We start from the raw sequence: 12,314 nt of genomic DNA, 5'->3' as shown, positions 1-12,314 counted from the left end.
GTTGGCCAAATGTCTGTCCAACTTGTATTAACTTTCTAAAATCAACATGGTGTGTGTGTTTGTCTTACCTGCTAGGTAACAGTTAACAACTGCCCTCTGCTGATGTCAGTTAGTTTTAACCATGAAAATGTTTTATGTGTTGAAGGAAATAGATGAATGCAGAATGTTGACCATTGAGATCAGAGATCCATACAAAAAAAATGTATAGATTCACAATAAAACAGAAGAGCCAATTAAGAAAATTAAGAAACACAACCACATGCCTCACATTATTTATGGTACCCTTTATTTAATCTATTCTAGGCTACAACTATTGTCATCAAATCGGTTTTATAAAAAAAAGAAATTTCCTTTTTTTTTAATGATAAACAATTGGCCACAATATCTGACTATATTTCCTAGAATTGTAGGAAGATGCCAGATCCCAATGTCGCAGAAACAGGTCTGCTTTGTGGTATCAGTCTAATCCAGCAGAGCTGTGGTCGTGCCAAAGAGGTGATGTTATGGTGTCTCAGTCACAAAGGTGACTAGGTCAGCTGTTAGGTGTCATGACACATTCTTCGTGGATGGTTAGCGTCATGTCGACTCCCACTGGTTTCACTACCACTTTGTGGTGGAAAAACAATTATTTTAAAAAGGTCCTTCCCCAATGAATAACCATTTGAATCACTTCCACTGTGTGAGCAGATTTAATTGCAAATCAACTACAAAATTCACTCGATCAGCCGTGCCCCAAAATATAATGTATTATTTTAAAAAGGTAGTATTAATAATATGAAAATAGAGCTCGGCATGAATATAATATCTGTGCATGAATTGTGCATAAACACTTGCTTTATCTAAATACTTTTCAGAATATCCCCAGAAATACAATCAACAGTATCTCTTACAGATAACACGCTTTATGTCGTTTCCCGTGTCTGCCTGTTCCTATATGACGTAACGTTGCCATTGACGATGATAATAGCATTATCATATGAGCCCAGCAGGTGGCTACATAAGCTATGCTCTTTAATAGCCTTAATCAAGCAAAATAATGCAACTTTCTCCACTATCGCGTATTCTTCTTCATGTATTATATACCAGGTAGCAGGATTTAAAAAAAACCTGAGTCACATTTACATACAAATAGATTAAAAGTCTTTATAAATCCTTATACATCTTGGCAGTCTTTCTGACTGTTGTCAAGTATATTTGGCCACACTGTGAAAACTGTGATTTTATATATATATATATATATTTTATTTATATGTTTTACTGCAATCCTTGTGACATCACCAAGTTTTCCTTACAGGACAAACCGAGTGTTAATTGAACTTATCCAGACTACAACTGCCTCCCCTGCCCCGTGCTTCTACCAGAGGGATGTGCTCGTAATGTAGTTAAATACAGTTATCAGTTTATTACAGAGGAGGGTGCAAGTTTACCTGCGAAACAAAGTCATAACTTGTGTATTCATCTACGTTATGGTTCCAAGAATCTCAGCAATAGAAATCCAGCCCATGCTTATGCTTCATGTCCAAGGAGTTGCTTCTGTGATCTGAGTCAGATTTAAACGTGGAACTTCTCTGGATCTCTGGGCTTTGATGAGAGGTGAAGAGGAGAGGTGCAGAGCTGTGGGGTTGATGCTGGCTGGATGTAATGGCCTCATCTGGAGCCTGAGAAGGCCAGCCAGGAGAGGCACTGCCATGGAGGTCCACAGTGACCCTCGAGTCCAAAAGGGTCTCTCTCATATGTTGGTTCTCCCTGGTCGCTGCCTGCCACACAACCTCCAACTCTTCCTCTACTTCCCTGGAGGAGCAAAGAGAGGAGAGAACACAAAGGAAGTCAGTCACACAAGGCAAATCTGATAGGAATAGATAAATTAAATGAAAAAAACAGAGGCTTGAAAATTAAAATAAAGAAAAAAAGAAACAAAAAAATCAGATGTAGGCTGACGAACTTAACTGAACCCAAATGTTGAGCAAAGAAATGAAATGCAGAAGAAGAACGAAGGTGAAATGACGGATGTTGACACCGTCATCAACGCTAACACAATGAGGGTGTGTAGCAGTGAGGAAAGGTGCTCTTAGGTTGACTAACAGGTGACACGCAGCTTTGCTGTTGTCATGAAGAGTATTCATACATCACTGCGGCTGCACTAAATGATCAGGCCGACCACAGATGCTCAACGTAGATCTACTTTCCTATACAGTGGAAATCCTGACACATCTGCAGCCACCACTAATGGCTGACCAGTGGTGGCTGAAGTGTATCATGTACTTCAAACTTGTGTCAAGTTATCTGCCGTGCAACTGCCTCCATCATCATGTCTGGCTCAGTACTGCCTAGTCCTCACGGCTCTTTATCCAAAATCCCTGGGCTCCTGGGAATACAATTGCATGCCTCATCTCCTTTCCCAATTCTTCCTTAAGTAGTGCCTGGAGCATTGTATTTTGTAAATGAAAGAGAGAAAGACTCATCAGCAATGGGCATCAGAATGTGATGGAGCAGAATCATGGCTGAAGTTGGTTTGGTTAAATCCCCACAGTGATGGGACTAGAAAATGAAGAGTTTGAGCATTAAAATGCAGTAAAACGGAAGATGTGGGAGTATGCAGTAAGATTGCAAATGGAGCAACACTGCACTCCAAAAGCACCAGGATCTACAGTCTCAATGAACACATCCGTAAAGATGAAAAGTATAACTTTCATTAAGGCAGGATAGTTCATTTGTTTTAGCTAGGTGTAGCAAAAAGCACTTTTCATCAGAAGTACTGCAGCACAATGCAGGAAAAAGTGGAGTGTTTCTATATAAAGCAGCAATCATTGTGCGCTGCCAGGGCGTACACTACATTCAGACCATATGGGAATAACTGTCAGACTGTTTTTTTTTAAAGCACTCTGACTTGGAAGTATTTATTCAAACTCAAGTGATGCCATGAAACTCGGTTTTCTGGACGTTTCTTCCACGTCATCTTTTTTAACACGGATGAGGCATAATGAGGCATTTCAGCATAATCAGCGCAGTGAGTGATGTGTTGACACTCGAGTCTGGTTCCACCGTGGTTATAAAATCAGCATCTCAAAATAAATGTCTGCCCGTTCTTTCCCTTGAATGTGGCTTCAAGCTTTTTTTCCAACAGACCCAGGGACCTGAATCTGACATGTAAATAGGCCATACCTAACCATCACTTTTTGTTACTCTGCCTATGAGCAAGAGCAATATCTTTGTGTAAGTCCTGATAAAGGCTTCCCAAAAAGTTTTACGTGACACCATTTGATGCAATAGTCCTAATATAAATGAATAAAACATTTCTTTTGTTCATTTCTTTTACATAAATAAAGTAAATACTATGTCCACGACTGAGACGGAGCATATAGTATAATTATTGTTCAATTTTATGTGTTTTTTCCGTGTACCTTTAAAATTAATGTGTTTTGATGTGGGCATTCCATGTTAAAGTTGAATTGTCTCTCTAGTTATACAGTTTATGATCAATTCACTTATGATTGTTGGTTTTATGAATAAACAACCCAATTTCACACCCAGAGCCAAACGGAGGGATGGTAATGATAATAGAAAAGAATAACAACTCCAAGGAGTCAGCACTATAATTACCTGTGTGTGCTGTTATTGTTATAATGGCTGATGGATTAAAGCTCTTACGTCGGCATGACGTTCACACGTCAGCAACTGAAGCAATCAGCTGTCCTGTCTGGACTCAGTTAGACCTCCCAATACAGTGGAGGAAACTGTTGTGAAAATGTTGTACGTGTGTATTTAAAATGAAACCCTTCCTCCCAAGAAAGCCGTGTACAGCCTGCTGGTTTGAAGAGGGGAACACACTGTTACCTCCACCATCTGGCACACAGCTACTAACAGATACAGAGAATAATGAGTCTGTTTAGCTGGATTCAAACACAGTAAACAACCACTTATCGTGCATTGATAGGGGTCGGACGCACATCTGCACATGCAGTGAAAACCTTTTTATTTACAAAGGCTTTTGAGTGCTAAATTGTGCCCCCTGTGATATGATGCAATGTTTTTATTTTAGTTTATTATTTTATGTTGTTGTTTTTTTAATGTAAGCACTCATTGCTACTCATTGAGATTCACTGAATAAAAAGTACACTACAAATACAATCTATTATTATTATTATGATTATTACATGTTGCCTTTGAAGCTCTTGTGGAACATGACAATGGCGATGATGATACATAATGATATTTAATCATAAATGTTTAACTGTCCAATTGGCTTGCTGCACCCCCGCTGTGAAAATCAAGACTGTTTGCTGTCCCATATGGTGGAACGAGCTCCCCATTGAGATCCGGACAGCAGGAAGTCGACACATCTTCCGCCGTCGGCTAAAAACACATCTCTTCAGACTGCGCCTTGGCTAAGAAGATGGTTTATATATATATTTAAGCTAATGTACTTACATGATTCTTGCTGTTTTGGGTTTGTACCATAGTTGAATGCACTTATTGGATGACGCTTTGGATAAAAGCGTCAGTTTAATTAAATATATAATGTTTTGGACTGTTGCCACCCAGTTCTCACAGCTAAAGTGAACCCTTCGACTCAGGTTGATCATTATAGTTACTTTTCTTTTTTAAGAACGCACACGATGCTGCTCGTTCTCACAGTTCCGTCCTCCAGCGTGCTCTCGCTCCCCACGCGGCTGCCTACCGTGGATCATTAATCCTTCAGTCAATCCCCAGATCATCTGCAGTTGCGTCAACCAGCTGATGCTGCTCCCGTGAGCCACCTCCCACACCTCTCTCTCTCTCTCTCCTGCAGCCAGATGCTGCACCACGCCCACCCACACAATCATCAAGCCCCTCCGAGATCATAAAGGTATCCTGAGAGCATTGACTCAACTATGTGGGGAAAAGGGAAAATGCTGTCATTCTTATTGAAGTCGAGATTAATTGATGTTTCATCGAGTGACACTTCCTTGTCTTCCTTCACAAACTCCACCTCCGCTAATTACCTCCAGCCCAAACAGCTTGCAGATGTGCGTCACCCATGGCAACCACACTCTCTATTACTTCCTATGCCACTCAGCTACTCAGACAAATCACAAAGATAAATGCCGCAGCTATAAGAGATGGAACATTAAACAGGAGTATGTCCGTCTGTAGTGACCACTGGGTTGCACAGGTGCATTCTGACTGATAGTGAAAGGCTCAGCAGCAGCTCCAAGACCTAAGTACATCTCCATTACTATTACAGCTAGTAAGCAGCAGCCATCTCAGGATTCGGTCTATCGCTCTGCAACAGACCAACTGCCCATTCACTTATCCTTTTAGTGTCAGCCCAGACACTAAGAACATTCAGTGTTATCTGAGCAGTGGGGTTCAGGTCTGGCTGGAGGACAGGGAACAATACAAGCACAAGCATGAGACACTCAGTCCTTAATAATCACATCGAGAAAGTCTTTGTCCTTCTGTTCCATAACCAAAGAGAAGTGTGTGTCATTGATCATTTAATAACCCTAGATCCAGACCGATACTGCCAGGGCTGAGTAATGACTAACAGTCAAGTGTGTGTAATATTCACACAACACTGGCTTTTCTATATTGAATCTGGCTTTTCTCAGATTTTTCATTCAAAATGAAAGTTTTATTCTCCATATAATTCTTTTATTTCGTTATTGAACAACGTGGTATGTTATATAATAACAGTAAAAGCCATAAAAAAGCTCATTGTAGTTTATTTCAGGAGAATTGAGAAATGGTATCTTGGTGCTGGTTGCAGCTCTACAAACAGACTGGATTATCTATGTGAGTGGAGTGCTACTTCTGTGCACCAATGGCAGACTGGAGAGCAATGTAGCACAAAAAACAAACAAACAGTAGCCACTTATGTAAAGGTTATCATGTAAGCACCACTCGCCACGTCTTCCATGCCTCCCTATAGTAACAAAAATAATTTTCTTGAAACAACGGAGCTATTAGAGAGCAGTATGTGTTATACAGTCAGCCATGATCCTCTCAGCACAGAACCACTGCTGAACCTTATGGGAAACCAGGGAACGATTTAATAATAATAATACCGATTAAATGTATTTTTCTGCTTTCATGGGCCACCATTAATTATGCCTGAGCTAGCATTAACATAAAAATAATGTCAGCGATTTACACTGCTTGTGGAAATGAGAGAGAGGCTCAAAAGGTTCAAACTCTCACTGTCTTAAATGGTGGAACACACACCAAAAGTGTCATAACGCACGTCAAACTGCTTTGACCAAAGCTAGTTTTTCTCCAGTTGCAGTCCCTGTTTGGAGGACGCTAACAGGAATAAAAAGCTAAGGATTTTTCCAAGAGGACAATATTTTATGAAAGAAATACATTTTCTAATCAATAACAATGCTAGTGCTGTCGCTTTTAAAATGATAACATCGGCAGCAATAGGTCACACAACTGTCACGATTTAACATAAAAACTTGGCCTGTCTGGTGTGTGTGTGTGTGTGTGTGTGTACACACACAACTGGAGTGAAGCAATTAAAAATTCTCTTTAAAGACTTGCTACCAATGTATGTGCAATATGTAATAAGGTCAGTGCTCTCTTGTGGACAAACTGTGTAAACACTGTTTCTGAATGACATCAAAGAAAATCTACCATTTCTCTACTGCCTTTGTGATTTAGCAATCTATGAAAAGCTAAACCAGATGATAATTGTCCTGACTTATACTTTTTGAGGGAAATAATGTCACAAAAAACAGTCATTTTACCAAAACGCTGAGACCAATCTGTTTGTCTAGACATATCCATCTGTTTTTTTTGTCAGTAATTGTTTTGTTTCTGGTTCTGCCTTCATGCACACCTTACGGCTGCCTCTCGCTGTCCCTGCCCCCCTGCGACACACCATCTTTTCTCTCTTTCTCCTCCTCCTTTCATTCAGGCATTCACTCCCTATCCTCCTTCCTTTTTATGCCTGCCTGCCTGCCACCAACCCTTTCCTCTCGCTCTCTCCTCCTCTCTCCCCTCCTACCGTTTGGACTGCAGCAGTCTTTCCTCAGCCTCCTGTCTTTCTCTTAGCAGCCTCTGCAGGTGAAGGATCTCCCTCTGGTAAGAAGCTGTCCTCGCCTCTGCTGCCTCCTCCAACCCCGCCAGTCTGGTTGATGCCTGCCTCCGGTACAACTGCACACACACGCACACACAGAGGAATGAGATGTGGAGTGTTGCTATGAGAGAAGACGATTTACATGAAGGACAGTACAGCAGAGACAACTGGTGCGGAGGAGGGGGAGTCACACGCATTGGGACAAGGTGAGAAACGCATACCCTCACCTGCTAAACTGCCGTGGTTGTATGTGGACTACTGCATTTATTTATTTGGGTGTGTATGTGTATTGTAGACCTATATTTAAGTTGTTGCGTCAGTCGATCAGTGGCTGTTGAGCTGCAAACAGTTGAGAACTGCTGCAGGTGGTGCAGCACACACTCACACAAGTGGCATACATGTGTATTGTTAATGTGGACTAGTTTGCCTCAGTTGATGCTAAATTGCAGTCGGGGCAATAAAGCAAAACGAGTGCCAGTGAAGTAAAGACAAAAAAGACAACACTATAAAAGGAGGAAGAGAGGCAGATGAAAATAAAGATACACCAGAGAAAGGATGGAAACCGACTGTTGCTGCGTTGTGCTCTGCAGATGGAGATTTAGTGATGAGAAGAGGACTTTACCACTCCATCTGCTTAAAGGGGAAAAACAAGTTGTTTTTGACCCGTTCTCTCTGAATATGTGTTATCAAGGAGTTGGCTTGTCTGGAATTCATTCTGAGACATTTGTGCAGCAGTAGTTAGGCAAAGTGCCTGGTGGTGATGCTACATATTTAAATATATGAGTCTTTTTTTAAGCTATCTTACCCTACTTTTAATACAGTAATTATGATACCAGATCAAAGGACTGGTGAGTTGTAATTATCTTAACATGAAGTTTAGATAATAGTGTTTGTACAAAGGGTATTTTACACCAAACTGCTCCTGCTGAAGTGCTAAAGGAGTAAAATGTCGTTGTCTGAGACATTCATGTTTCCCCCAACAACAAAAACACAGTACAGAGTACGTGTGGTTTTGGGTTATATGAAGAACTCCATTACCTCCTCAATTACTTTAAAGCAAATTTCCTATAATTCTTTGGTTGTGATTTTAAATCAGCGGTTTTGTAATGTCTTTAGGAAAAAAGAAGTAATTGCCTGGGAGAGGCTTGAGAGCTGAGAACATGTCAAAATGATTTGAATGTGATCTGGGTAAAAAAAGGATCCAATTAAGTTTCACAGTTGGGAAGTCACATTATTCACATTACACATCGTTTCCAGACCAATAGTCCACAGAGGAAATATATCATCATCATCATCAACACCTTTTCAGCCAATTTAATTACGAATAATTTAACCTCTGAAATCAGAGTCAACACAATGGTGGGATTAACCATGAAATACATTACGTAGCTTTCTACCTTACCCCATAAAAATAGATCATTACAGGCAAAGAGCATTAAAAGAACCATGACAGAGTAACGTGGCGCTTATGAGTGCACCATCAGTATGGTTGGTTAGACACGTAGTGGAAAACTTCAGCGGTAAGCAAATTGAAAATACCCACTGTTAAATGAATGCATGAATGATAACAATAGCAATATAATTTGCCCCGGAGGCTATTGATATTATTTGCATACCAAGAAATGGGTCAGGCCAAGTACAGGTGTATAAACCTACCCTGAGCATTTAATTTACCACATTTTCATTACATACTCTACCTGCATCATCTATTAAATCAGTTAAACACACCAACGTCAATATTACCCGTCGGTGTCATATACAGCTAATCTTAAAAAGGGTACAAAAACAATCTAGGTTGTGTCATATAACATATTTGTTCTATGTGTAAGGTGAAATGTATGTGATAAAACAAGCCACCTCATGGTTGAAGAGCTTTTTGGGAATTATGGCACCATAAACTACATATTCTAGAGGTAGTGAGATCATGTATCCATGCATGTAACAGTTGTTATGCAGCCAAAAGCTTTGAGTGTCTAGCATGTCTAGCAACCAAGAATAAGTATTAATAATTATTAATTAATTAATTAATAATAAGTATTGCTCAGAGCTATAGTTCTGAGCAATATAGATGTTCAGTGGATCATCAGAGTCAACAGTTGAAAACATTTAAAATGTGCTTTTCACTCAACCTTCTGTGTGGCTGATAGGTTAACGAACTACTAACTAACTATCAGTGCACCGGTGCAAACCCCTGTTTAGGCAACAAAACTACTTGGTGAGGTTTAAGTAGTCTAGGTTTAGGTGAAGATCGTGGTTTTGGTTCAAGTCAAGTCACTTTTATTTATAGAGCACACTTAACAACAACCGACCCAAAGTGCTTTCCAGTATTAAATCATTTGGCAGAATACAAAAATACAAAGACTCAAAAGCCTCACAGTTAAGATCAATAGTAAAAATAGAATAAAAGGGGAATTAGAAATGCAAATAAATACGACTCAAATATTAATATAATAATCAAAACATAACAACAACATTCAAATAATAAGTAGTAAGACTAAAAGAGTAACACATAAAACGAGGCAATAAGCAAACTAAAAATAAAGAAAAACATAGTCGTGAGATTGGATGACGAGGCAGAAATAGTGGGAAGGAGAGGGCTTAAAATAAGAATGTTAGTTACATAAAATGATTAGGTTATGATGACTTATGTAACTGTTAGTTAATTACACAAGTGACAGCAGTAAGGTATAATGAGTCAATGTTGGGAAGAAAGCGTGTGAAAGCCCTGTGTTTGTTTGACCCCTGACCTCCTCCCTATGTGTCTTTGTAAGCCCACAGGAAGAGCGACAGGTTTTTAATCAAATTTTCATAGTGGCCAAACAACTTCAAGGTCCGTCACATAATGGCATTGGACCAAAAAAAAACTTCCCCATAGACCTACATTGGACAAGAGACATCTGTTTTGGTGTGTGTGAACACGTAGCGCTTATTTGAAACCTTTAAGTGCTAAAAGATACACCGAATCCAGAGGCATAATTCATTGCTGTTCATGTGAGAGAGCCGAGACCAGGCATTTGGGAGTTTGGCTTAAAGGAAATGCTAGAGTGCTGACTTTATAAGTTCATCAATATTAGTACCAACTAATAAGTTTTAGGTTTTACACAGGCTTCACCTTCTAGAGCATTACAGGAAATATAGGCATGTCTGCGTAATCCTGCAAAAGTGACACACTCACCTACCACCTACCAGTGGCCGCTTCCCTTCAGAAGAACATCAAGGTGGTTATTAGACACAGTCTATGTCATCCACCACCACCTTACTATAATCTGATGTATTCAGCGACCAGCAACAATGACGGGCTAGTTTCTTTGGCCGTGGTCCATGGACGATCAGAAGCACTGATTCTGATTCGTCGTTGTTTTAGAAAGTCATAAAGTACTGAAATGAACCACAACTGACTAGGGCTGTTAGATTTTGGCCATAAATAAAATCCCGATTTTCTTCTCTCAAAATCCGATTTTCGATTACGATTACGGTTATTTTGTGAAATGACAAAAAGCAAAGAAATTATTTCAAATATGGTGTTTTTTATAGAACATTTTGCAAATAATTCCCCCATTGGGATTTGAGTGCAAACCTTTCACTTATTAAACAAAAAATCCCTCAAGGGATTAATATAAAGAACAATTAATGAACTTTTGCCATCTGGCTTTGCTCCATGTTATCTTCTTGTAGACTTCTTGTAAACAAACAAACAAACAAAAAACAATCCCTTTGAGATTAATTGAAAAACCTCACTTTCACATGTATCTTAAGGTGTGTCCATAAAAAAAATGAATGAATAAAGTGCAGAACTTTAACTTTTTGAAAAATCGATTTTACGATTTTCACGTTTTTAACATCGTCCTAACTACATAATCGCGATTACGATTTAAAATCGATTAATTGAACAGGCCTACAACTGACAATATTTAAACAACCTTCTTACAGTGTGTTGACAAAGCAGCCAAAATTCTGACAAATATATTGTAACTATAATTTAAAAGGTTCATCATTTGAGGGTGCAATTGTTTTAATATTTAATATAATGTCAAATGTCAATTAAATAATTATTTTACCTTTTTGTTGTAGTTTACCAAAGGAATATATAGTATATAATAAAGGGAATGAGAAGTCAAAGACATGGGGTAACTCACAGTATCAATCATCTTTGTCAGACATATTTAAGATGCACTGAAAATTCTTGGCCCTGTTTTAGCAGGGTGGCTACAAGGCCCTGCTTACAATTGTGGATTATAAATATTCATCTGACTCTTCTGGACATATTCTCATCATACAGTATAATGGACATATAAATATATAACCGGGAAAGCAAAATATCTCCAAAGCTTGGCCTGAATCTCAATCAAGCCCCCGGGGAGGCAGCAGGGCAACAGCAACAGCCCTGCTGAAGCGGTGACATTTAGCCTCATAACAAGCTGGGCTGAGGAACGCCAAACCAAAATAACCCCCCTCCTACCTGTAGCCCAGAGGCTGGCTGACCTTCTCCACACAGTGACAACAAAAATATACAGTAAAACATTCAGAGCAGACTAACAGTTATTATACTACAATATAACAGGTGATTGCATTTGTATTTTATATGTTTTTCATTTCATAACACTTATTCATAACACTTTTTTCTCCACAGAAAACTTGCTCAGCACACTTTAAGTACTGCTCAGTTGTTTTTTCATCGTGGACTGACCCTCTTCATCTATCTGTCAACCTACCATTATTCTACTTAACACTTCACAACAACACCATAACCTTTAATCCAATTAATTAATCCAAATGTTTACATTCCCTGCAGCAATACCTCCATTTGCTCAGCTATAAAGCTTTGTTGCATGTGTAAACAAATTGACCTTTTCTGCTGAAATTGGCTGTCTTGTGTCATTAGGTAATGAAGCCGCTCCGTAGAGCAGGTAGGCTTCGACTACATGAGACTGTACACCCAATCTTACTGCATCTAATTAGATTCAATATATTGGATGGATTTGGAATCAAAATTATTTGTTTAGCACTCATTCTACCAAATTCTCACATTTAACTCACTTCACTTGTCTGTCCTCTGCTCGGCTTTATGTGTGTGTGTGTGTGTGTGTGTGTGTGTGTGTGTGTGTGTGTGTGTGTGTGTGGAGAGAGAAACCCCATCGCCCTCAGTGAACAAGAGTAGAAGTTATGATTGATTGTGTGAAACTTTTGCAGCAGTGCAGCAATATAGGGGAGATACCGGCCATATGTTTGAATGCATTGAAATGTGGCAACAATG

The 12,314-nt window shown here is 39.4% G+C and overlaps 2 protein-coding genes across 4 annotated transcripts in view; one reads left to right on the top strand and one right to left on the bottom strand.

Moving 5' to 3' along the window:
• The window catches only part of LOC311013489 (E3 ubiquitin-protein ligase RNF182), a 315,914-nt gene that overhangs the window by 296,566 nt on the left and 7,034 nt on the right, over positions 1–12,314 (top strand). Inside the window, exon 1 of one of the 2 annotated variants that reach the window (XM_084009584.1) lies at positions 6,996–7,266. The exons of the other annotated variant lie outside the window; for it this stretch is intronic. Within the exon in view, the coding sequence (XP_083865710.1) occupies positions 7,203–7,266 (64 nt within the window). The 5' untranslated portion in view covers positions 6,996–7,202. Of the gene's footprint in view, positions 1–6,995; positions 7,267–12,314 lie in introns of those variants that run through there. 2 annotated transcript variants of the gene reach the window in all.
• cep89 (centrosomal protein 89) overlaps positions 289–12,314 on the bottom strand; it is a 36,741-nt gene continuing 24,715 nt past the window's right edge. The window contains exons 17-18 of one of the 2 annotated variants that reach the window (XM_084009540.1): positions 6,989–7,137; positions 289–1,791 (exon numbers count right to left, since the gene is read on the bottom strand). In XM_084009540.1, the coding sequence (XP_083865666.1) occupies positions 1,482–1,791; positions 6,989–7,137 (459 nt within the window). In that variant the 3' untranslated portion in view covers positions 289–1,481. The remainder of the gene's footprint in view (positions 1,792–6,988; positions 7,138–12,314) is intronic. The other variant, XM_084009541.1, reaches the window with a different exon arrangement.

Source organism: Eutrigla gurnardus, assembly GCF_963514095.1.
Source record: "Eutrigla gurnardus genome assembly, chromosome: 1".
NCBI lineage: Eukaryota > Metazoa > Chordata > Actinopteri > Perciformes > Triglidae > Eutrigla > Eutrigla gurnardus.
This window is presented reverse-complemented; position numbering and strand designations above follow the sequence as displayed.